The 24366-nt window shown below is 42.9% G+C and overlaps 1 protein-coding gene across 6 annotated transcripts in view; it reads right to left on the bottom strand.

Moving 5' to 3' along the window:
• MBOAT1 (membrane bound O-acyltransferase domain containing 1) overlaps window positions 1-24366 on the bottom strand; it is a 111725-nt gene that overhangs the window by 35813 nt on the left and 51546 nt on the right. For 5 of the 6 annotated variants that reach the window (XM_061398750.1, XM_061398748.1, XM_061398747.1 and 2 more), the window contains 3 exons: window positions 16647-16792; window positions 15709-15786; window positions 6580-6675 (listed from right to left, as the gene is read on the bottom strand). In XM_061398750.1, the coding sequence (XP_061254734.1) occupies window positions 6580-6675; window positions 15709-15786; window positions 16647-16792 (320 nt within the window). The remainder of the gene's footprint in view (window positions 1-6579; window positions 6676-15708; window positions 15787-16646; window positions 16793-24366) is intronic. The other variant, XM_061398746.1, reaches the window with a different exon arrangement.

Raw genomic sequence — 24366 nt, 5'->3', positions numbered from 1 at the left:
ATAATTAAAATAGATAACCAACAAGGACCTGCTGTATATAACTTAGGGAACTCTATTTTGTAATAACCTAAATGGGAAAATAATTTGAAAAAAGGATACATATTTATAATTGAATCACTTTGCTATACACCCGAAACTAACATTGCTCATCAACCATATTCTAATATAAAATTTAAAAAAAATTTTTTTAAGAAATGTAACATTTGTTTTCCTTTACCAGGGAGTTAGATTTAATGTATTTCACAATTAGGCACACGTTCAGCAAAGCATTTAGTATCTATTCCCAGAAATAATGGGCATGAGAAAGCAGCTCTCTGATTGGCTGCTGGGGGTGCGTAATTGACGGGCTCCAGCTCCATCCTCTGGTTCCATCGCCTTGTTGGTGCTGAACCCACACCTCCTGAGGTTGTGTCCAGTCAATGACTGAGCACAGCTGGGTACCCAGCAGGCCCTCCAGGCCAGGTATGGTGCTCCCCAGCTGGGGATCCGAGCTCGAGGACTTATCCCTGAACTCGCTGAAATATTACAAGAACTGCACTGCAGTCCAAGACCTCAGTCCCCTCCTTTCCTGTCCATCTCAGGGGTCAGACATGCATGTCCATCTGATGGCTCCCCCAGATGGAAGAACCTCCCTGTTTAGTTACCTCCATGTTTTCCCTCACACGTATTTCACCCAACAAATCTCATACTTCTGTTCCCACCTTGGCATCCACTTCTCACAGAACCCAGACTAATAAAATGCATAATAGTAAATATCTAGATCAATGTAAATGAATAACAGTTATTCCACATGAAATCTGTACCTTTAGGTCTATGTAAGAATCATATTGTTATTATTCTTGATGAAAAAAAATCTCCCTTCTAGGGGGGCAAAAGAAAGAAGCTATGGGTCAAATATTGTTACTCATCACCCAGACTATACTTTCAATAATATAGTGTTTCTGTTTGAAGTATCTGAAGAAAGTTCTAGCAACTTAAATAAGAAACAACTCACATGTGGGATCATGGGCTTATAAAACACACTGGCAACCTGTAGGAAAGGAAATGGGGTTAGACTCCTCCTCCATTCTTACTTTCCTGTGGGTGTAAGGAATGGAGCCATACGCTCCTGCTCAGAGGATGTCCATTCTGAACACTTTTTCATTCATCAATTTATTTAAGCCAATGGGTAGATCAGATGCCAAACTCAGATGGCACAGCTTACTGAGACGTCAGAGTTACTGACTTAGGATAAAACTCAAATACCATAGTACCATCCATGTTGCATTTCAATCAAAAAGTAATATAATCTAAGACACAGACCCCCTATTTCCACCGGGCTGATCAGGTCAGTGATTGGGATTATAGTAAACCAACAGAGGAAAACATCTCCCATGGAACAACAGGGCAAACAAACTCTCCTACCTCAGGGGGTGTGAGTGAGTGGTATTTCTAGAATGCCCAACAGGATAACCAGGAACACAAATGGCTGTTGTTCCACTGGTGTAGGCTGCAGCTCACCGTGAGAAGCATGCACAGTGTGCATTCAACTGTATTATGTTTAAATGACAGTTAGAACTTATTACATAAAATTAAAAAAAAAATTATTGAAATCACCAATAAAGACCACTCCCCAACCCTACACAGAATCACTGTCTTAGTATTTATTTCCCTCCACTCTTTTTTCCCCCACACATGTCCACATTCATGAAAATGGAATCTCAATACACGTATTTTTTGGTGTGGTTTTGATTTCCCATTATATTGTAAGCATTTCCAGTGTTATTAGATATTCTTTGAAGGCATCCTTTTAATGGATGCATATTAGTACCAGAATTTATTTTTTAATTTTTTTGGCCACACCATGTGGCTTGTGGGATCTTAGTTCCCCAGCCAGGGACTGAATCTGTGACCTCAGCAGTGAGAGCACGGAGCCTGAACCACTGGACAACCGAGGAATCCCCGTTTAGTGTCCCAATTTACCCACTCACCTCTTTTGGACCCTTTAGGATGTTTCCAATTTTGCACTATGATGGACAAGTTGCACTATTCATAAGTTGAACACACATATGAATAAATTTGATTTCCTTCAGGTAATTCAGTTCCTAGGAATTTATAATATGATATAAACTTTTAAAAATTTCTTGCTTAAAATTTGTGGCTAAGTTGCCTTCCAGAACAGTTGTACCAATTTATACTCCCACTAGCAGCGTATAAAAGTTCTCATTTCATGATGTTTTCAAAAAAACATGAGCAACTCAAATTGCCATCCTGATGACAGGGCAATTATCTGCCTGAATCTGGCCCTGTCTGCAAAAGGATTAAGGTTCCTTCTTGCTGTTGCCCTCAGAAGAAAACTTGATTTGCACCCTTCTGTGAGCAAAAAAACAATCAGTTCACTATCACAGACTTAAAAGGAATCAAGTATCAGCTTTATTACAAGCAATTGTTGAGCTTCCCCAGGGAGAACAGTTAAATCTTCCCATATTTTTAATAACCTGCATTCACAGAGAAAACACGGAGGGCGCTGGCCCCCGTGTGTACTGACACAAATGACGTCAGCATCACTAATAAAAGTGAATCTTGCGTGTCATGCTCGCCATTCACACCAGCTTTGATTACTTTCAGAATGATAAAATTTCAAGACCCAGAGTAATCTGAAGTACAAGTTTATGTGCTCCCCCAAATTAGAAACACATACACATCATTGCTGGAGAAGGGAATGGCAATCCACTCCAGTGTTCTTGCCTGGAGAATTCCATGGACAGAGGAGCCTGGTGGGCTACAGTCCGTGGGGTTGCAAAGAGTTGGACACAACGGAGCAACTAACACACACACCTCATTGTAACAACACGGACATAATCCAATCTTGGTCACCTCCTGTCTGCGCTCTTGCTCTAAACAACAGTGTTAGGCACATAGGTTTGCACACGTGCTCAGAAGAGAACAGCTATCACATCAGGCTGCTGCCTTAAAACACCAAGTGTAACTTCAAATCACTGCTTGACTCCTCAACAAAATCCTAAATAAGATTCTTAGACCAACATAAACAGGAGTGTTAAATTCCATTCTGAAAGAGAACTGCTGGTTGCTTGCATGTTCATCATGAGAACGGTTTCCTACTGGGGCTTCCCTGGTGGCTCAGACAGTTAAGAATCTGATGCACGTTTGATCTCTGGGTTGGGAAGATCCCCCTGGAGAAGGGAATGGCAGCCCACTCCGATATTCTTGCCTGGAAAATTCCATGGACAGAGGAGCCTCGTGGGCTACAGTCCATGAAGTCACAAAGAGCTGGACATGACTGAGCAGCTAACACAATGAGAACAGACTGTCAGAATCTCTCCTATTGACCATGTGTGATGTAAAACACTGTGTCAATTTCCAGTTAGTTTGTACCTCTCCATTTACGTTTCTGACATTACCCAAGAAGATGGATCTTTATCAGTGAGGCACTGTGCATTTAGGATGACAGGGAAAAAATAATGCTGCTGCCTAAGAATGCCCTATAATTAAAAAAAAAAAAAAAGACACATATCTTCCAGGAACTGAATAAAGTATGGTCACTTGCCAATTAGGGCTCTAAATCACCTTCAATGTACAGGAGCAGACACATTTTCGTTGTCTCCTTTCCCTAACAGAAGTGTCCTTTCTAATTCAAACAGTCTGCACTTTTATATGTAAAGAAGAGATTTCTTAACACAAGCAGACCCAAAAATGCCGGAGGACAAACACCACATAAGGAAATGTAGCACAATTTCGCCTACGCCGCTGACAGTGGAGTGGACAGGAACTTCCATCCTCCAGTGCTGTCAAACCCCAAATCCACCCCGTTTCAAAAACGCATGACTGTCTTCCCATAATTTGCCCTCTATCCTTCCCTTTTGGTAACTTTCCACAATTGCAATTATACTAAAAATGACGTAACAACCGTTCAAGAGTTTTACGGACAAAACCACTGGAGGACATGTCATGAAGGCAGGGAGGAATGTGGAGAGGGAGGCATTGTGTCCTGTTTGACCAAGAGCTGGGGACTGCAGTCAGCAGATATATATATGAAATCAGAACAATGGATATTCATCTCCTAGAGCCACCATAACCTCTCCCAGTTCTGGAGGTCAGAAAGGCCACAAGCAAGGTGCTGGCAGAGCTGGGTTTTTCTGAAAGCTCTGACGAAGAATGTTCCATGCTTCTCCCTGGCTCCTTGGGGCAGACGGCAGCCCCTGGAGTCCCTTGGCTTGTGGCTGCATCACTCTTATCTCTGCCTCCGTCTTCACGTGGCCACCCTCCTCCTGTGTATCTCTCTCTCTCTCGTGGACATTTTATAAGGACACCCGCCATGTGAATTTAGGGCCCATCCTAATCTAGCATGCCCTCACACTACCTAATTACACCTGCAAAGGTCCTGTTTCTAAATAAGAACATATTCTGAGGCTCCAAGTGGACACGAATTAGGGGCACGCTCGTCAAACCAGTTCATGGTGACGCGCTCACATGCGGCCTCCCTACACAAACCTGGAATGCGTAACTGCACATGCATTCTTCCTCAGTCTTTCCTCACCTTTGTCTCCTATAATCGCGCCTGCCATCTACAGGTTCTCAGTCAGGTCTGCTGAATGGTGAATGAAGGTACCTTCCAAGGCAGAACCCAAGCCACTCCTTGGAGTGTGGATCTGATCGATGATGGCTTTGCTCTTACACAATCCCCATCCACTTTCTCTGGAGTGGTTTTCTCCAACACGGATTGAGAAGGTAAGGGGAAGCAAAGATGCTTGCAAAGCAATCTTAATGCAAGATTTTCATGTTTATAATCCTGCCTCACACCCTTTTGGCTTTCTCAAATACTAGAGTATTTAACTCATTCATTTAGTGAACACCTATGACATGCCAGGTGTTCTTCCCTGGTGGCTCAGATGGTAAAGTGTCTGCCTCCAATGTGGGAGACCTGGGTTCAAATCCCTGGGTCGAGAAGATCTCCTGGAGAGGGAAATGGCAACCCACCCCAGTATTCTTGCCTGGAGAATCCCACGGATGGAGGAACCTGGTAGGCTACAGTCCATGGGGTCGCAAAGAGTCGAACATGACTGAACCACTTCCCTTTCACTATGACAGACCAGAAGCTCTTCTAAGTATTGGGAACGGGAGACATAGTTCTGGGGTTAAACCAAAAAAACTGAAGTCTGTTGATTAAACTCTAAGGAGAGTTATGACCACCATTTTGAAATTACTTTTAATGCTATAACTTTGCGACTGTGTTGCTAATCTTTGTTGCTCCCACGTTTTCCATATTTTGCTAGCCATACACATCATTGAAAAAAAACAGAAAGAAGTTTGTGAATCTGTTTCAGGAAACTGAAAGATAGTGGTCCACAATCTGGGAGGAAAGGAATAAAGAAAGGATGCAACTCAAAGAGAAAAAGGCAAAACCCAGAGGACTGAGGGTAAGAGGAACTTATGCCCAGAAAGCCAGTCTGAGACCAAACTAGGGTTGTGGAAGTTTCAAGGCAACAGGTTTTGTGTTCCAGGCAACACTTCGCCTCCTGAAGTCTCGTCACAATGGGAGAGTTTAGTTGCACAACTGGGAAGTTCATACAAATGAGTGGTAAGTTGTAGCCCTTATTTCATTGATTACTCTCTACCAACTCAGCCCACGAAAGGCAGGTCACCTCAGGCCGCCTGCGTAGACGAAAAGCGAACTCCTAAGGAAATGACGTGGAGAATACATGACCTGTGAGGAGGAGGATCTCTCCTTTAGTGCCTGTTCCTCAAGATTCGCAAAAAGCTGTTCCTGAAAGAGCATCAACAGAGCACAAACTGTTCACTGATTCACCATCACCTTCACCAGGCGACCCACTAGGATAGGGGTGGCCCCCTGGGTGAAGGCCGCAGTGACAGACAAAATTTTACAAGGATGGAGACCCCTGCTATGCATTACCCTTCTGGTTGCCAGAAGTCTGGGGGAGCTGGGGAGGGGACCTGGGAAGGCCAGAGCAGCCAGGGGTCACTCAATGGGGCTCACAGAACAGCTGTTGGATTGGCCAAAAAGTTCATCTGGCTTTTCTGTAACAGCACATGGAAAAATCCGAACGAACTTTTTGGCCAACCCAATGTTTATCAGCTCCTATGGAAGAATTTTGTGTTATTAACTAGTAAGAGATAAAACACCAACGCTGTATTTGGGACCTTAGAATAGAGATTGGCAGACTTTTCTGTACAGGGCATGATAGGAAATATTTTGGCTTCTGTAAGGTCATATGGTTTCTGTCATAACTACTCAGTGCTACCACCATAGTGCAAAAAGCAGCCGCAGATAACAAATACATGAGTAAGTGCCTGGGCATGTTCCAATATAACTACAGAATCAAGTGGCAGCCCAGACAGTGCCCATGGCATGTGGTTGGCAACCCTGCCTTACGACAACGGCAGAGCTCACCATCCTACGGAGCAATCAAATCACCGCCCTCAACCTCACGTGCACCGTCTCACCGAATGATTTAACCAAGTCACTGATGACTCATACCTGTGTTCTCGATCTTTACAGACCCCAGGGGACTGAGTCAAAGTCAGCCACCCAACCACCCCAACGCAAATGAAGATACTCACCCAGAAAAATCTGTAGTGAGAATTCCGTAGTGGAAGATGTAGATTCGACTGATGTGGCAGATTGTAAGGTAGCCCATTGCTACAAAAAAGGAGTATCTAGAACCAAAAAAAACCACCGAGGATCAGATCATTGTGCATGCAGTCAATCGACTTTCTCTTCTCTCCCTCATCCACCACATGCGATTAGCCGCCAAGTCCTACCTGGTCCACCTCCCTCCCAGCACATCCCTGCTCCTCACTTGCACACACACGGCTCTCAGCCCTTCATTTTTCCTCATCTGGACCACTGCAGTCGTTCTCAACTGGGGCAGCATGATGGAATCACCTGGGGAGTAACTGGCCCCACCCCCGGATATTCTAATTTCATTGATAAGGGATACATGTGGCAGGTGTGACTACAACGTGCAGCCAGAGCTGGGAACCGGGGACCTGTAAGGTCCTGCACTCAGATCCTCCTCTTCACAAGCCATCCTGTTTACACAGTGATCTTCCTAAAATATAAATTATCCTGTTGCCAACCACTCCCTTCCTGAAACACTTTGTTCCCTTGGCTTCCATTCTCCTTGTTTCCTTCCCAGCTCTCTGGTCAGTTCTTCCAAGGCTCTTGCTCAGCCTATCTTCCTCCCTCTACTCCTTAGGCATCAGCAGTCCCAGTGCTCTGCTCAGAACCCTCCCTGCTGATGCCTGAGGCTTCAATTTCCGCCTTCTCCTGTTCACTCCCTGGCCTCCTTCAGAGGATCATCCTATGGTATAAACCAGCAATGTACACACACACATGCATGCATGCCATTAAGAACATTCATCAACTTGTACACATAAAGATATATGATCATCTGATTAACCACTGTCTCCCTTACAAGCCGGAAAGCCCCATGAGAGTAAGGATGGTCACGTGTGTTTCATTCACCACTAGCTGAGACTGTCGCCAGTGTTGAATGAACACACAATAAATGAATGTTTCTTGACTTAAAAGCCACAGGGTTCAACCCTGGTTCAGGAAGACCCCACCTTCCCTGGGGCAACTAAGCCCACAGCTACTGAAGCCCATATGCCCTAGAGCCTGTACTCCACAACCAGAGAAGCTGCGGCAATGAGAAGTCCATGCACCCCAACTAGAGAGCAACCCCCACTGTCTGCAATGAGAGAAAGCCTGGACACAGCAACGAAGGCCCAGCGCAGCCATAGACTGATAAATAAAGCCGTTTAAAAAAGTGTTTTGCTCCTCCACCCCACGCCTACTCCCTACTGTCTAATCACATCAAAACTCCTGAATACAGCATTCCAGCTGCTGCACATGCTAAGCTCTACCTTAACAGTTCCTTTCTGGATCACCTCCAGCCATGTTCCATGTCCATCATGTGCTAAACCACACCGGATTGCTCCCTTCCAATTAAATCCTGAATTTTCAGGCCAGATTTCCTTCTCCTTCCTCTGCCTGCAACTCTTTGCTCCCTCCTATGGTCTGTCTGGACACAAATTACCTGATATCAGTTCAGTTCAGTCACTCAGTTGTGTCCGACTCTTTGCAACCCCATGAATCGCAGCACGCCAGGCCTCCCTGTCCATCACCACCTCCCGGAGTTCACTCAAACTCATGTCCATCGAGTCGGTGATGCCATCCAGCCATCTCATCCTCTGTCGTCCCCTTCTCCTCCCGCCCCCAATCCCTCCCACCATCAGGGTCTTTTCCAATGAGTCAACTCTTCACATGAGGTGGCCAAAGTACTGGAGTTTCAGCTTCAGCATCAGTCCTTCCAATGAACACCCAGGAGTGATCTCCTTCAGAATGGACTGGTTGAATCTCCTTGCAGTCCAAGGGACTCTCAAGAGTCTTCTCCAACACCACAGTTCAAAAGCATCAATTCTTTGGCATTCAAATTTCTTCACAGTCCAACTCTCACATCCATACATGATCAATGGAAAAACCCTAGCCTTGACTAGACGGACCTTTGTTGGCAAAGTAATGTCTCTGCTTTTGAATATGCTATCTAGGTTGGTCATAACTTTCCTTCCAAGGAGTAAGCGTCTTTTCATTTCATGGCTGCAATCACCATCTGCAGTGATTTTGGAGCCCCCCAAAAATAAAGTCTGACACTGTTTCCACTGTTTCCCCATCTACTTCCCATGAAGTGATGGGACCAGATGCCATGATCTTAGTTTTCTGAATGTTGAGCTTTAAGCCAACTTTTTCACTCTCCTCTTTCACTTTCATCAAGAGGCTTTTGAGTTCCTCTTCACTTTCTGCCATAAGGGTGGTGTCATCTGCATATCTGAGGTTATTGATATTTCTCTTGGCAATCTTGATTCCAGCTTGTGCTTCCTCCAGCCCAGCGTTTCTCATGATGTACTGTGCATATAAGTTAAATAAGCAGGGTGACAATATACAGCCTTGATGTATTCTTTTTCCTATTTGGAACCAGTCTGTTGTTCCATGCCCAGTTCTAACTGTTGCTTCCTGACCTGCATATAGGTTTCTCAAGAGGCAGGTCAGGTGGTCTGGTATTCCCATCTCTTTCAGAATTTTCCATTTTTTTCCAGAATTTTCCAGTTTCCTGTGTGTGATTGTGGTCCACACAGTCAGAGGATTTGGCATAGTCAATAAATCAGGAATAGATGTTTTTCTGGAACTCTCTTGCTTTTTCGATGATCCAGCAGATGTGGGTAATTTGATCTCTGGTTCCTCTGCCTTTTCTAAAACCAGCTTGAACATCTGGAAGTTCACGGTTCACATATTGCTGAAGCCTGGGTTGGAGAATTTTGAGCATTACTTTACTAGTGTGTGAGATGAGTGCAATTGTGCGGTAGTTTGAGCATTCTTTGGCACTGGAATGAAAACTGACCTTTTCCAGTCCTGTGGCCACTGCTGAGATTTCCAAATTTGCTGGCATATTGAGTGCAGCACTTTCACAACATCATCTTCCAGGATTTGAAATAGCTCAACTGGAATTCCATCACCTCCACTAGCTTTGTTCGTAGAGATGCTTTCTAAGGCCCACTTGACTTCACATTCCAGGATGTCTGGCTCTAGGTGAGTGATCACACCATCGTGATTATCTGGGTCGTGAAGATCTTTTTTGTACAGTTCTTCTATGTATTCTTGCCACCTCTTCTTAATATCTTCTGCTTCTGTTAGGTCATACCATTTCTGTCCTTTATTGAGCCCATCTTTGCATGAAATGTTCCCTTGGTATCTCTAATTTTCTTGAAGAGATCTCTAGTCTTTCCCATTCTGTTGTTTTCCTCTATTTCTTTGCATTGATCGCTGAGGAGAGCTTTCTTATCTCTCCTTGCTATTCTTTGGAACTCTGCATTCAAATGGGTATATCTTTCCTTTTCTCCTTTGCTTTTCACTTCTCTTTTTTCACAGCTATTTGTAAGGCCTCCCCAGACAGCCATTTTGCTTTTTTGCATTTCTTTTCCATAAGGATGGTCTTGATCCCTGTGTCCTGTACAATGTCAGGAACCTCAGTCCATAGTTCATCAGGCACTCATCTATCAGATCTAGTCCCTTAAATCTATTTCTCACTTCCACTGTATAATCATAAGGGATTTAAGTCAAACCTGAATGGTCTAATGGTTTTCCCTACTTTCTTCAATTTAAGTCTGCATTTGGCAATAAGGAGTTCATGATCTGAGCCACAGTCAGCTCCCAGTCTTGTTTTTGCTGACTGTATAGAGCTTCTCCATCTTTGGCTGCAAAGAATATAATCAATCTGATTTCAGTGTTGACCATCTGGTGATGTCCATGTTGTTGGAAGAGGGTGTTTGCTATGACCAGTGCATTCTCTCGCCAAACCCCTTAGCCTTTGGCCCTGCTTCATTCTGTATTCCAAGGCCAAATTTGCCTGTTACCCCAGGTGTTTCTTGACTTCCTATTTTGCATTCCAGTCCCCTATAATGAAAAGGACATCTATTTTGGGTGTTAGTTCTAAAAGGTCTTGTAGGTCTTCATAGAACCATTCAACTTCAGCTTCTTCAGCTTTACTGGTTGGGGCATAGACTTGGATTACTGTAATATTGAATGGTTTGCTTTGGAAATGAACAGGGATCATTCTGTCGTTTTTGAGACTGCATCCAAGCACTGCCTTTCGGACTCTTTTGTTGACCATGATGGCTACTCCATTTCCTCTAAGGGATTCTTGCCCACAGTAGTAGATATAATGGTCATCTGAGTTAAATTCACCCATTCCAGTCCATTTTAGTTTGCTGATTCCTAGAACGTCGACGTTCACTCTTGCCATCTCCTGTTTGACCACTTCTAATTTGCCTTGATTCATGGACCTAACATTCCAGGTTCCTATGCAATATTGCTCTTTACAGCATTGGACCTTGCTTCTATCACCAGTCACATCCACAGCTGAGTATTCTTTTTGCTTTGGCTCCATCCCTTCATTCTTTCTGGAGTTATTTCTCCACTGATCTCCAGTAGCATATTGGGCACCTACTGACCTGGGGAGTTTCTCTTTCAGTATCCTATCATTTTGCCTTTTCATACTGTTCATGGGGTTCTCAAGGCAAGAATACTGAAGTGGTTTGCCATTCCCTTCTCCAGTGGACCACATTCTGTCAGACCTCTCCACCATGACCCACCCGTCTTGGGTGATATGGCTTATCTGATATGGCTGGGCTCTAATGTCACCTAGCATAGTCTTGCTCCATCCACCCCACCCCAACTCCCAACACAATTCACTGCTCAACTGCCTGTGTTTCTCCAGTGCTCTATGCTAACACATCATCATAACATTAAAATTACATGTATCTGTTTCTCCAATTCATTGTAACCTTAAGCACCCAAACTCTCGGCCACCAAGAGGTTCACTTAACTGTTAGTTGCAATGAACTAAACTGAGAACATTAAACACCTTGGAAGAAAAGCTATGACCAACCTAGACAGCATATTAAAAAACAGAGACATTACTTTGCCAACAAAGGTCCGTCTAGTCAAAGCTATGGTTTTTCGAGTAGTCATGTATAGATGTGAGAGTTGGACCATAAAGAAAGCTGAGCACTGAAGAATTGATGCTTTTGAAGTGTGGTGTTGGAGAAGACTCTTGAGAGTCCCTTGGACTGCAAGGAGATCCAACCAGTCCATCTTAAAGGAAATCAGTCCTGAATATTCATTGGAAGGACTGATGCTGAAGCAGGAAACTCCAATACTTTGACCACCTTTTGACGAGAACTGACTCATTGAAAAAGACCCTGATGCTGGGAAAGATTGAAGGCAGGAGGAGAGGGGACAACAGAGGATGAGATGGTTGGATGGCATCATCGATTCGCTGGACATGAATCTGAGCAAGCTCCAGGAGTTGGTGATGGACAGGGAAGCCTGGCGTGCTGTAGTCCATGGGGTCACAAAGAGTCAGACACAACTAAGCAACTGAACAGAACTGAACTGAATGGTTCAGGAGCCCATCATAAACAGACATAAATTCACAAGGATGATTTTCAAACAAATGTAATAAAACTGGGAAGATGTATATTCTGATACCGAATGATGTTGAAATTCACAAATTCACATTAAAATAACTCATCAAGACTAAATCAACCTCAGGAATAGTAAAGAAAGGATAATAAACATTCATCTGGTAGCAAGGGAAAGCAGGATGCTAAGCCAGATACAGTAAAGCACTCTATAACTTTAGTTCTCTTCATTATTTGCAAGAAAGATGTTACCACACAGAAATGACTTTTCCCTCCCTGGGTTCAACCATAACCCCTTCCAGACCAAGAAGATGGTGCACAAAGCAAATGTTTAAGAAAAAACTCCCTTATGAGCTGAAGTACTAGAATGGAGTTAGACCTTTTCCCTCTAGTACCTGTCCCCCCTCCCAAGCCAGTTCACAAGGGTCAAGGCAGTAGCACAAAGAAGATTTGAGAGACTTTTCCAGAATCCTTTCGAATCAAAAGGAGCTACGCCCATGCCTTCCTGGGACCCTTCACCCAGAGAGAAAAGCAAGTTCAATTCAATTATTATACTTTCACCCACCTACCAAGGGTGGGGCCAAGTACTGAGTCCCCAGACAATAGAGAAATACATTCATTTCCCCTGAAAAACCTGAATCCAGGAGCCGCAGACAGAGCATGTATTCTGGGCCCAGACCAACATGAGTTCAAATCCAAGCACTGGCCAAACTCATCTGCAGGTGTGAGAAGTCAGGCTAGTAGTTACTTTAGGAAGGAAGGGTGTGGTAGAGATTGGAGCATGAATGACGGTGACACAGTCCTCGCTGACCTTCGTGGCAGTTGCAGGGGTGCATTCACTTTGTGAAAACTCACTCAACTGCAGAGCCATTTGTACACCCGGGGCTTTCCAGGTGGCACCAGTGGTAAAGAATCCGCCTGCCAATGCAGGAGACACAAGCAATATGGGTTTGATCCCTGGGTTGGAAAGATACCTTGGAGTAGGAAATGGCAACCAACTCCAGTATTCTTGCCTGGGAAATTTCATGGACAGAGGAGTCTGGAGGGCTACAAAGGAGCCAGACATGACTGAATGACTGAGCACGTACACCCATTCACCTCTCTGAACTTTCATCATTTTCCATCTCAGGAAAAAAAAAAATCTATACCTTATAGAGTTCTCCTAGAAAGAATATATTTGCCGTAATGATAGGAAATAGTAAATGTAATTGTATACTGATATACTCAATAAGAGTTTATATATCAATTTAATGAAACATATTTAAGAGAGCTTGGCCTCAAAAGTTGGTAACTGCATCACCAAGTTCCCACACGAGGCCTTCCATCCCAGGAGGTACTGTATTCTGTTCCAGTGGGTTCATATAAAGTAAGTGAACACCTGTGATTTTTGCCCAACAGAGTGGCCTGGGAAGTAAACAGCATCGGTACTTCATGAACTCTCTAGATAAATCCTGAATAACAGGCAGCTCTGCAGTGGGTTAGGTCCACATGGCAGCAAGTACCACCATCTTCCCCTCCTATTCCCAGCTATGCATAGAACACAACTCATAACTCAGGGAAAGGCAGAGGAACACAATTCACAAAGAACCCAGCAATCTTGAAGCAAACAAGCTCAAACCATCCTCTGGTGGCTCAGTGGTAAAGAATCCACCTGCCAATGTAGGAGATGTGGGTTCAATCCCTGGATCGGGGAAAATCCCCTGGAGTAGGAAATGGCAACCCACTCCAGTGTTCCTGCCTAGGAAATCCCATGGACAGAGGAGCCTGGCAGGCTACGGTCCATGAGGTCACAAAGAATCGGACAAAACTCAGCAACTAAACAACAAACACCACGACAAACCCCACGTCGCATAGGCGGGAAGCCCGACACGCAAAGAAGCCGCCTGGCTTTTCCAACCTTGTGCCGCTGCAAACAGCCAGGTTTCCTGACCCTTGCCTGGTGTTCTTTCCCAGCAGCAAGAGGAAACAACTTCCCTCCATGGGGAAATGTGAGCCACTCCTGACTTCGGCAGTCCTGGCAACCACACAAGCACAGAAAAAGGAGAAGAACTTGTTCTGGCATTTTTTTCTTTCCAGTCTTAGGACACGGCCCTCTGCTACCACAATGTTATCATGAAGAAACAGTCAGAGCCTGCCCGTGAAGGGCTCTCCCTACCAACGCCGGAGGATTCCACTCCTGGCTGGAGACTAACACAGCAAGCCTGAAAATACAGCTGGACCCTCTGAAAAATGGACCCCACCTCACCAGCATCACACAGATGCAGGGAGAACTGACAAATTATAGTTTGTAAGGTAGCTGGAAATCTGCTTTAGAGATGTGACATTTTTATTCATCATTTAATTCCAGTGTCAAGTGGAGGAAAAGCCACGCATTTTTACCTCCTACTGAAAAAAAAAAGCATTTTGTCATAACATGAAGCATTTCCCAAATCCATTCTTAACAAATTATAGAAATACCGATTTCTTATTTCCCTTCTGAAGGAATGACTCTATCCTCTTTAAGGAAGACACTTAGCAGAGAGATGACTAGAATTCAAATTTCCCAAGTTCATTCGAACACAGTTAAGTGACTATCCAAGTTAAAAGCAGGCAAAAATATTTTCCCTTGCAAACCAAAATTTTATTGGAAGTAATTACAAGATGATACACTAAAAAATTAAATTCCAATTCTTTTAAGAAGGAAAACTATTGTGCCAATAGTCTTATTAATCAAAGAGTTTTCCGAGGTTGAAATAAGGCATTTGCTTTTCCAGAGAAGTTATCAAAAATGAAGCCATTGAAGCATGAATGTGTTTTCAAGTATATTCAGCCATTCATTCCACAAATATTTACTGAGTCTTTACTTGTGCCAGGTATTGTTCTAGGCTCTGAGGCTACAACAGTGGAGAGAAAAGTCTGTGTTTTCACAGAGCTCACATTCCAGTGTTACTGAGAGGCTGAATTAATTCTGAGGTTTCAGAAAGACCACATGAATCAGAGACAATACAAGACAGCCACTCCAGGTATTTTCCTGGATTGTCCAAGCATGCAGCCTTCAAGGTAGAATTAAATTACTTCTGCACTTTGAAATCAAAATATCATAGTAAGAATATTTCTTCCCTTTTTAACACTTCTTTGGGCACATTTAAAGTATCCAAAGTTTTGACACATGTCATACTCAGAAAATCAGAGCCAAGTTCAAGATAACAGACATATCCATCACCCCCTCCCCAGGTTGTTTCACACCTCTCATGATCCCTTTCACATCTCCCTGAGCCATCTTGCTGCCAGTTACCCCAATCTGATTTCTGTCACTACAGCTTAGTTTGCTTTTTTGAGAAGAGAATTCGTGGGATCTCCTTCATCCAGCACATTGATGATGAGATTCATCCATGGCACTGTGTGAGGCAATCACTCATTCTTTTTCATGGCTGAGTAGTATTCCATAAGGTGACCACTTTCCAGGTTGGTGCCATGACAAATGAGGCTGCCTAATTCTGATAAACTCTCTTTCCCCTGAGTCCCAGTTTGCATCACACTTTTTTTTTCCCAAACAGCTTTCTCCAAAGACCCCCAGAATTTAAGGTTTTCCATCCCTCCCTTCAGATATCCCAGAGAACTTAGGATATACCATATGTGGCTAATGGAGAAGGCATCTCTTCATCCTGGAAACAGATTTCAAAGATCATGAAAGAGCTCACCTTGCATTGTTCATCCCCAGGGTCTTACCTGTGAATATTGGATATGCTTGCAGTGACCATGATTCCATAGCACATTAACACCAGCACAAAAAGATGCACAGAATACCTGCAGGACATTGTGGGGAGAAAGGGAGGACACCGAATGTATTTCATATTAACATACCTCTTGGCTGTCTCCACCTCCACTCCCACCAAAAAGCAAGTGATCAGTCAACTCATGTTTATTTAAGAGAAAATAAATCAAGTATTTTCATTCTATGCAAATAAGATACCTTGAAACGACACTAGGAAGTCATGACATAGATCTCCAACTGCAGAGAAGAGAGTTCTTTCTAACTTTAAAGTATCAAGACCAAAACTGAGCTGCCCCAGACACCAACACTTTGACCTTGGGGTGATTCAAAATACTCATCATCCTTTCTCAAATTTTCACTGGAGGAGGAGGAGCCATAAGCTACTACTCTGAACAAATTCCCTCAAGTTGAACTTCTAGAAATGTTTATTTCTAGAACTTCTTCCCCAAGAAGTATCCCTCCCATGAGATCTGCCCAGCTTACCTAGCAGAGAAAAGGCTTTCCCTGCTAAAGGAGGACACATTCCCGAAGACTGGCCCTAAAACTTTTCTTCTACTCTAAGTGCAGGATTAATGCCACTATCTCTAGCAGTGATGCAAGAAAAACACCAATAGCTATAACAGTTAGGAAAAGTTCCTTGCTAGGAAAATTCCATTTACATGATCTTGGGTGAGATCAGCAGAAGTCTAATTTTAAGAAAAATTCACTGAATTAACTTCTATTAGAGTCAATTTATTGGTTTCAGTTTCTGGAGATTCCTGCAATATCCCCATTATTTTACAATAAGAGTAAATGTCATATTTTTTCTTCCTTAGTGTCTGGGAAATGCCAAGAATATCTCCACAAAACACTCAAATGATAAACATTTAGAACGTAGGAGGTTCATACTCACCAGCCAAAACAAAAGATGACAAAATAGATGCCAAAAATGGTGGCAAATGCATGCCGGACAGCAGGACTGGTTTCACCGGGACTCAAGTAGAGGCGGAACCAGAAAGCAGCACACAGAGCAGAGAGCTGGCAGGCCACGAAATTCACCTGGACGGGGAAGCGAGAATCAGAACCTTTGCTGTTTGGCCCGAGCGTGGATTTTCTTTCCCTCCTCCTTGCAGAGTCTACATCAAGATGCCTCTCAGACATGGATGTTTTGCTCGGTAGAGCACTCGTTTGGAGGATGTTAAAAGATAACCATACCCTCATCTGGTAGAAGAAGTGACCAACCCAAAGGTTTCTTCTCCAATCCTTTGAGATGAGGCAAAGCTGCTTTCCCACCGACAAACTGGAGACTTCTTATTGGAAAGAGCCTTAGTTGACTGTGAGGTCACTTTGCTGAGCGTCTTCCCTACCCTCAGCCCTTAGCATTATCCTAAGATAAAGAACATATTCTTTTTGAGATGCCGATGAATCAAATCCTTGAGGCTTCCCTCACTGTGAAGTGAAGTGAAGTAAAAGTTGCTCAGTTGTGTCCAACTCTTTGCGACCCCATGGATTACACAGGCCATGGAATTCTCCAGGCCAGAATACTGGAGTGGGTAGCCTTTCCCTTCCCCAGGGGATCTTCCCAACCCAGGGATCGACCCCAGGTCTCCCACATTGCAGGCAGATTCTTTACTGGCTGAGCCATAAGGGAAGCCCAAAAATACCAGAGTGGGTAGCCTATCCCTTCTCCATCGGATCTTCCTGACCCAGGAATCAAACCGGGGTCTCCTGCATTGCAGGCAGATTCTCTACCAACTGAGATATCAAGGGAAGCCCTTTCCCTCACTGGTACCTAAGAAAGCAAATGCTTTTCCAAAACAATCACCAGTTGGTTTGCGGGGGGCTTTAAAATTTTTTTAAAAATATGGACTGTTTTTTTTTTAAGTCTTTATTGAACTTGTTATAATATTGCTTCTGCTTTATGTTTTGGTTTTTTGGCCCTGAGGTATATGGGATCTTGGCTCCCCGACCAAGGATCAAACCTGCAACCCGCTGCAAGGAGTGAAATCTTAACCAGAGAAGTCCCTCATCAGCTGTTTTCTGACTCTAATTTTTCTCATTTTAAATTAACACCAAATAAGAGATTGCCCAAATCCAAGGGGGTATTCCAAAGACGCTCAGAAAAAGAGACAGCCCTGTATTAAACTTTCAATATCAAAACTATCTAGTTATGTAAAATAGGCACTATATTTCCTTAGAAAAATCTCAATGACCTCTCTCTCAAAAATATTTTACCTAAAAGAAACTATAAAATATTTATAATTTCCTAATACCCTTAGGTATGCAGAGTACATCATGAGAAACGCTGGGCTGGATGAAGCACAAGCTGGAATCAAGATTGATGGGAGAAATATCAATAACCTCAGATATGCAGATGACACCATTCCTATGGCAGAAAGTGAAGAGGAACTAAAAAGCCTCTTGATGAAAGTGAAAGAGGAGAGTGAAAAAGTTGGCTTAAAGCTCAACATTCAGAAAACAAAGATAATAGCATCCAGTCCTATCACTTCATGGCAAATAAGTGGGGAAACAGTGGAAAGAGTGAGAGACTTTATTTTTCTGGGCTCCAAAATCACTGTAGATGGTGACTGCAGCCATGAAATTAAAAGACACTTGCTCCTTGGAAGAAAAGTTATGACCAACCTAGACAGCATATTAAAAAGCAGATATTACTTTGCCAACAAAGGTCCGTCTAGTCAAAGGCTATGATTTTTCCAGTAGTCATGTATGGATGTGAGAGTTGGACTACAAAGAAAGCTGAGTGCCGAAGAACTGATGCTTTTGAAGTGTGGTGTTGGAGAAGACTCTTGAGAATCTCCTGGACTGCAAGGAGATCAAACCAGTCTATCCTAAAGGAGATCAGTCCTGAATATTCATTGGAAGGACTGATGCTGAAACTCCAATATTTTGACCACCTGATGCAAAGAACTGACTCATTTGAAAAGACCCTGATGCTGGGAAAGATTGAAGGCAGGAGAAGAAGGGGACAACAGAGGATGAGATGGTTGGATGGCATCACCAACTCAATGGACATGAGTTTGAGTAGGCTCCGGGAGTTGGTGATGGACAGGGAGGCCTGGCATGCTGGTCCATGGGGTCGCCAAGAGTCAGACACAACTGAGCGACCAAACTAAACTGAACTGATACTCTTAGGAAAGAGCAAGGGACTTAACACAAAATATATTGAAAGGTTTAACCATTAAATTAACCCTAGAGAAAAAAAAAATTAACCCTAGAAAAGTACTTTAGACTTTTCAGAGTATTCAGAATGAAAACTTCAGCATCAGTTTGCTTTTAGAAGGGATCAAGGACATAGTATCTGAATAAATCAATTCCTTTTGAAGTGGTCTTTCATGGCTCTTCCAGCCATAATGGTCTCTGATTCCACATCTGACCAGCATCTTTTCCCTGAACTCTTGGTGCCCAAATGCAACACTTCACAATGGATTAAAAGTTTCCCCCCTATACACAAATACAACCCACCCCTCCAACCTTCTTCCCAACAATGAGTCTCTAGTCAGTCCTCAGATGTTCCAGAGCAAACTGGAACCTCAGGGTTCCAGAGCAACCTATTCTAAGGCGAAACTGAAAATACACAATGGCAGCACTTAGTTCTAGCAGGAAGGTTCTAGCAGAATTACTTTTCAATGACTAGAGGAACATCCTAAAAGGTACACCCTGAACCACAATTAGATACCACGTCACACCCATTAGGATGGTAATTACTTTAAAAACAAAATAATAAGCATTGGCAAGGATTTAGAGAAATTAGAATCCTTGTACACTGCTGGTGGGAATCGAAAATGGTACAGCTGCTATGGAAAACAGTACTGTGGTTCTTCAAAAAATTATAATACAGCAATTCCACTTTGGGGCGTATACCCAAAAGAACTGAAAGCAGGGTCCTGGAGAGATATCTGCCCACCAGGTTTAGAGCAGCATTATTCACAACATTCAAAAGGCAGAGACAACCCAAATGTCTATCAACAGATAAATGGATAAGTAAAATGTGGTAATAAATACATGCAATGGAATATTGTTCAACCTTAAAATGGGGGAAATTCTGACACATGCTACAACACAGATAAACCTTGAAGATATTATCCTAAGTGAAATAATCCAGACACAGGACAGATATCTGATTCCACTTATATGAGGTACCAGGCTTCCCTCATAGCTCAGCTGGTAACGAATCCGCCTGTAATGCAAGAGACCTAGGTTTGATCCCTGGGTTGGGAAGATCCCCTGGAGAAGGGAAAGGCTACCCACTCCAGTATTCTGGCCTGGAGAATGCCATGGACTGTATAGTCCATGGGGTTGCAAAGAGTCGGACATGACTTTCACTTCACTTCATATGAGGTACCTAGAAAAATAAAATTTATCAAGACTGAAAGCAGAATGGTGTTTGCCAGGAACTGAGGGGTGGAGAGAATAGGATTATTACTGAATGGATATGGAGTTTCAGTTTTACAAGATGAAGAGAGTTCTGGAGATGGATGATTTGGAAATAGTTACATGACAGAGTGGGTGTACTTACTGCCACTGAATTGTACTACAAGCTTTAAAATGGGAAACCCTGTATCATGTATACATTACAGTTTTAAAAATATACACAGGCTGGAGCACAATATCCATTTCTTTCTGTTTCCTAGTTCATATCAATACTGGTAACTGGTAGGAACTATGACCATCTCTGCAGCCAAGAGTGACTACCTGGCAACAATTTATACACGAACATTGTTAGATCTTTCCTCCTTTCCTCTCTGAAGGGTTAACAAAACTAGACGTTATATTTTACATACAATGTTACATTTCAGAAATAAATCCACAAACGGGTTTGATTTAATCTATGGGATCTACTTCCAAATAATCTTACAGGGAGGGAGAGTGGAGTGAGTATAAGTCAGTGGCCCTCAACTCGGGAGGGTGTGCTCCCCAGGGAACACTTCCGGTTGTCATAACCAGGACGCGGGGAGGGGTGTAGTGCTCCTGGCATCTAGTAGGTAGAGGCTAGGGATCCTGCTAAATATCCTACAAGGCACAGGAGAGCCTCCCATCCAAAGACTTTTCCAGTCTAAAATGTCAATAGTGCCAAGGTGAAGAACCCTGGTATAGATGAAACCAGGCTGGCCATGAGTTTAAAATTGTTGAGGCTGTGTGTTGGGCACTTGAAAAGTTTGCTCTACTGACATCTCCATGTTCACCTTTATGTTTAACCTTTTTCACAATAAATAGGTTTTAAAAACGACACAGCTCCAGGACTTCCCTGGTGGTCCAGTGGCTAACACTGTGCTCTCAGTGCAGGGGGCCTGGGTTCGATCCCTGGTCAGGGAGCTAAACCCCACATCCCGCAATGAAGACCCCATGTATCGCAACTAAGATACATCACAGCCAAATAAGTTAAAAAAAATTTTTTTTTAAATAACACAACTCTGGAAAGCAGTCACTGACCTGAGATAATACAGATTTTAAACCCTAGTGATTCCAAGTAGTTGAAATGAAGGTTTCTTTATCCTCATCAGAGAAACAGCTAAATTAATGAGGAAATACATATTAATATATGAACAAACCAAAACAGTAAAGAGATGATGCCTTCCTAAATAGGAAAAGAACCACCTTTTATGAAATGATCAAACTCCTGAAAGAAGAAAGCCAAAAGTGTCACAAATACAAGAGAAAAGGATTTCCCTTCAATAATAATCAGATTAAGTACTTGTCACCTCCCAGTCCCTGACCAGAAATAGAACCAGGGCTTCCCTGATGGCTCAGTGGTAAAGAATCGACCTGCCAATGGAGACACGAGTTTGATCCTTGGGTTGGGAAGATCTCCTGGAGTAGGAAATGGCAACACACTCCAGTATTCTTGCCTGGAGAATTCCATGGACAGAGGAGCCTGGTGGGCTCGTGGGCTACAGGCCATGGCGTCACAAGAGTCAAACACAACTCAGAGACTCAACAACAGTCTTACCGGGCTGCAAGACCCAGCCTCACCACTTACAGGGTGAAGAGTTACAAAGCTCATTTCATCTTGGCTCCTAGAGCATGTGGTGGAGGTAATAACAGTAGTACTAGGGACTTCCCAATTGGTCCAGTGGTTAAAACTCCATGTTCCCAATGCAGGGTTCAATCCCTGGTCAGGGAACTAAGATCCCTCATGCCACGTGGTATGGACAAAAAAAAAAATAGTAGTTGTCCTTCTCAAGTTGTTTTGAGGACTAAAGAAGTTAATGTAGAAGATTGCTCAAAACAGTCCTGGCACTGACAAGTACTTGCTATTAATATTATTCTATATCCACTAAATTATCACAGGAGGAGGAGGAGGCAACAGAAATGAGATGGCTGGATGGCATTACCGACTCAATGGACATGAGTTTGAGCCAACTCTGGGAGATAGTGAAGGACAGGGAAGCCTGGTGCCCTGCAGTCCATGGGGTCAGAAAGAGTTGGACACAACTTAGCCACTGAACAATAACAACACACAAACTGTGCATTCGATAAACTTAACACACAGTCCCCAGTTAAGTCACAGCACTGAACTGCTGTGTTGTTAAGAATTGGCTTCCCCAGTCTCTTTGTTGCCCTTGGACTGATTCCCTTTCCCACCCATCATTCAAGCAGCTGCCTAAGCCCTCCACATTCCTTTCTTCCCCAGGGACAAGCCATGCAGCCTAGGATGAGAGAGGCAATCCCTGGGTTTTCCAGTTCCTGAGTCGAGTTTTCTAAACCTAAAGCAGAGATAAATCTGAAAGTCAAAACAGTCTCCAGAACCTTAGCAAAGTTTTTCTTTTTCCTTTTTAATTCTGAAAGCTTATCTTCATAGCTGAAGAGCAAAACTGAAGAATTTAAAGCACGGAGTTTTACCATAATCCCACAGGGGAGAAAAGCTCTTAATGATATAAGAGCTATTTTTCGGCACAAAAGTTGATAAAAGTGTTTGGCCAGCAGACTGAAGGAGAGATTCCATGGGGTTGAACTAGCACTTGGGGCTTCCCCAGTGGCTCAGCAGTAAAGAATCTGCCTGTAATGCAGGAGCTGCGGGTTCAATCCCTGGGTCAAGAAGATCCCAAGGAGGAGGGCATGGCAACCCACTCCAGTATTCTTGCCTGAAGAATCCCATGGGCAGAGGAGCCTGGTGGGCTACAGTCCACAGGGTCACAAAGAGTTAGACATAGCGACTTAGCATAGAACCACACAGGACCAGCACTTAGACACCCGGACAAAAGGGTAAAAGGAAAGATGCTCAGACCATTAAGTGGATGGGATTCTAGAAAAGCCTAGAGGAAGCATGCAGGTATCACAGTAGAAGAGATGGTTGCCTGGCTTCTCAGAATGCAGCCGGGGGAGATGGCCAACTGTATAGAGAAGCACTCTAGAGGAACACAAAGATGGAGTAGAGACCAGCAAAGTCCCAATGGCACAGGCACCCGATGCCTGCCAAGAACACAAAAGCCTGCAACTCATTCCCAGGTGTAGAGGGAGACAAACCTTCATAGCCTTAAACAGGAAGTGAGTTGACTAAAACTGGCAATTCAGCTTGAAAACTAAATTAAGTTTAGTAGGGAAAAATGTTTAAAGTTCTATTTTTTTGTATTATCTGTCTGTGGCTGTAAATCTTATTTTTTTTAATATTTTGCTTTATATTGGAATATAGATGATTAACAATGTTTTGATAATTTCAGGTAAACAGCAAAGAGATCAGCTATACATCATAAACATGTATCCATTCTCCCCCAAACTCCCCTCCTATCCAGTCTGTGTGACTGTAAATTTTAAAACCACAATTACCTATTAGAAATGTGCACCAAATTTTTAATACAAACACAAAAAAGACACCTCAATATTATTTCTAATGGCAAGAAGAAGCAAACTAAAAGTTCAACACTTAGTAAAGACACTGGTTAACATGTGAAAAAAAGGATACACCTGGCACCATAGTCCTTTCAAAAGGAATATGGTAGATAGTAGTTACTACAAGTAACACTTCTGACCAACTCCTGGAAATTTATTCATTGGAATGACAAAAAGCTTAATGCCAAAAGATAGTATTTATGAGACAAAATGAAGCAAAATCTACCTACATGTAGGATAATAGAAAGATAGTAATTAATGGTACTGTTCAGTATAACAGTATTAAAAATGGGCCTTACAAAGCACCTATAATAAAATGAAAAACATTTGCTATAACTAATAAAAAGCAAAAGATAAAACTGTATCGATATGTACAACTATATTTTAAACAATAGTAGCATGTGAAAAGGCAAAGACATGTAAAATTGAATATGGCTGTTTTAACAGGATGGCAGGGATCTTGGCAAATTCTTTGTAAACTTTTTTCCAATTTATAATTGCAATTTCCATATGGAATTTCTCATACACACAACACCACACACAATCAGGGCACTTAAACTCATAACAATTCTTATTTAATTCTGCTTACTCTATCCTCAGGGCTGCATTTATTAGCACTTACTATATATATCAAGTTTAGGGAGGAATTAGGCATAAACAGAAGTTAACTTGAAAAAAACTTCATCTTAAAGAAAAACGTGCTTTTTACAGGCAGCAAAATGTCAGGAGTTAACCATGAAGATGGGCAAAGAAGATGAAAATAGATAGCTTTACTTTTAATAAAC

The sequence above is a fragment of the Bos javanicus genome, chromosome 23 (genome assembly GCF_032452875.1).
Source record: "Bos javanicus breed banteng chromosome 23, ARS-OSU_banteng_1.0, whole genome shotgun sequence".
In the NCBI taxonomy this organism is placed as follows: domain Eukaryota; kingdom Metazoa; phylum Chordata; class Mammalia; order Artiodactyla; family Bovidae; genus Bos; species Bos javanicus.
The sequence above is the reverse complement of the archived record's forward strand: the minus strand, read 5'-3'. Positions and strand labels throughout refer to the sequence as shown.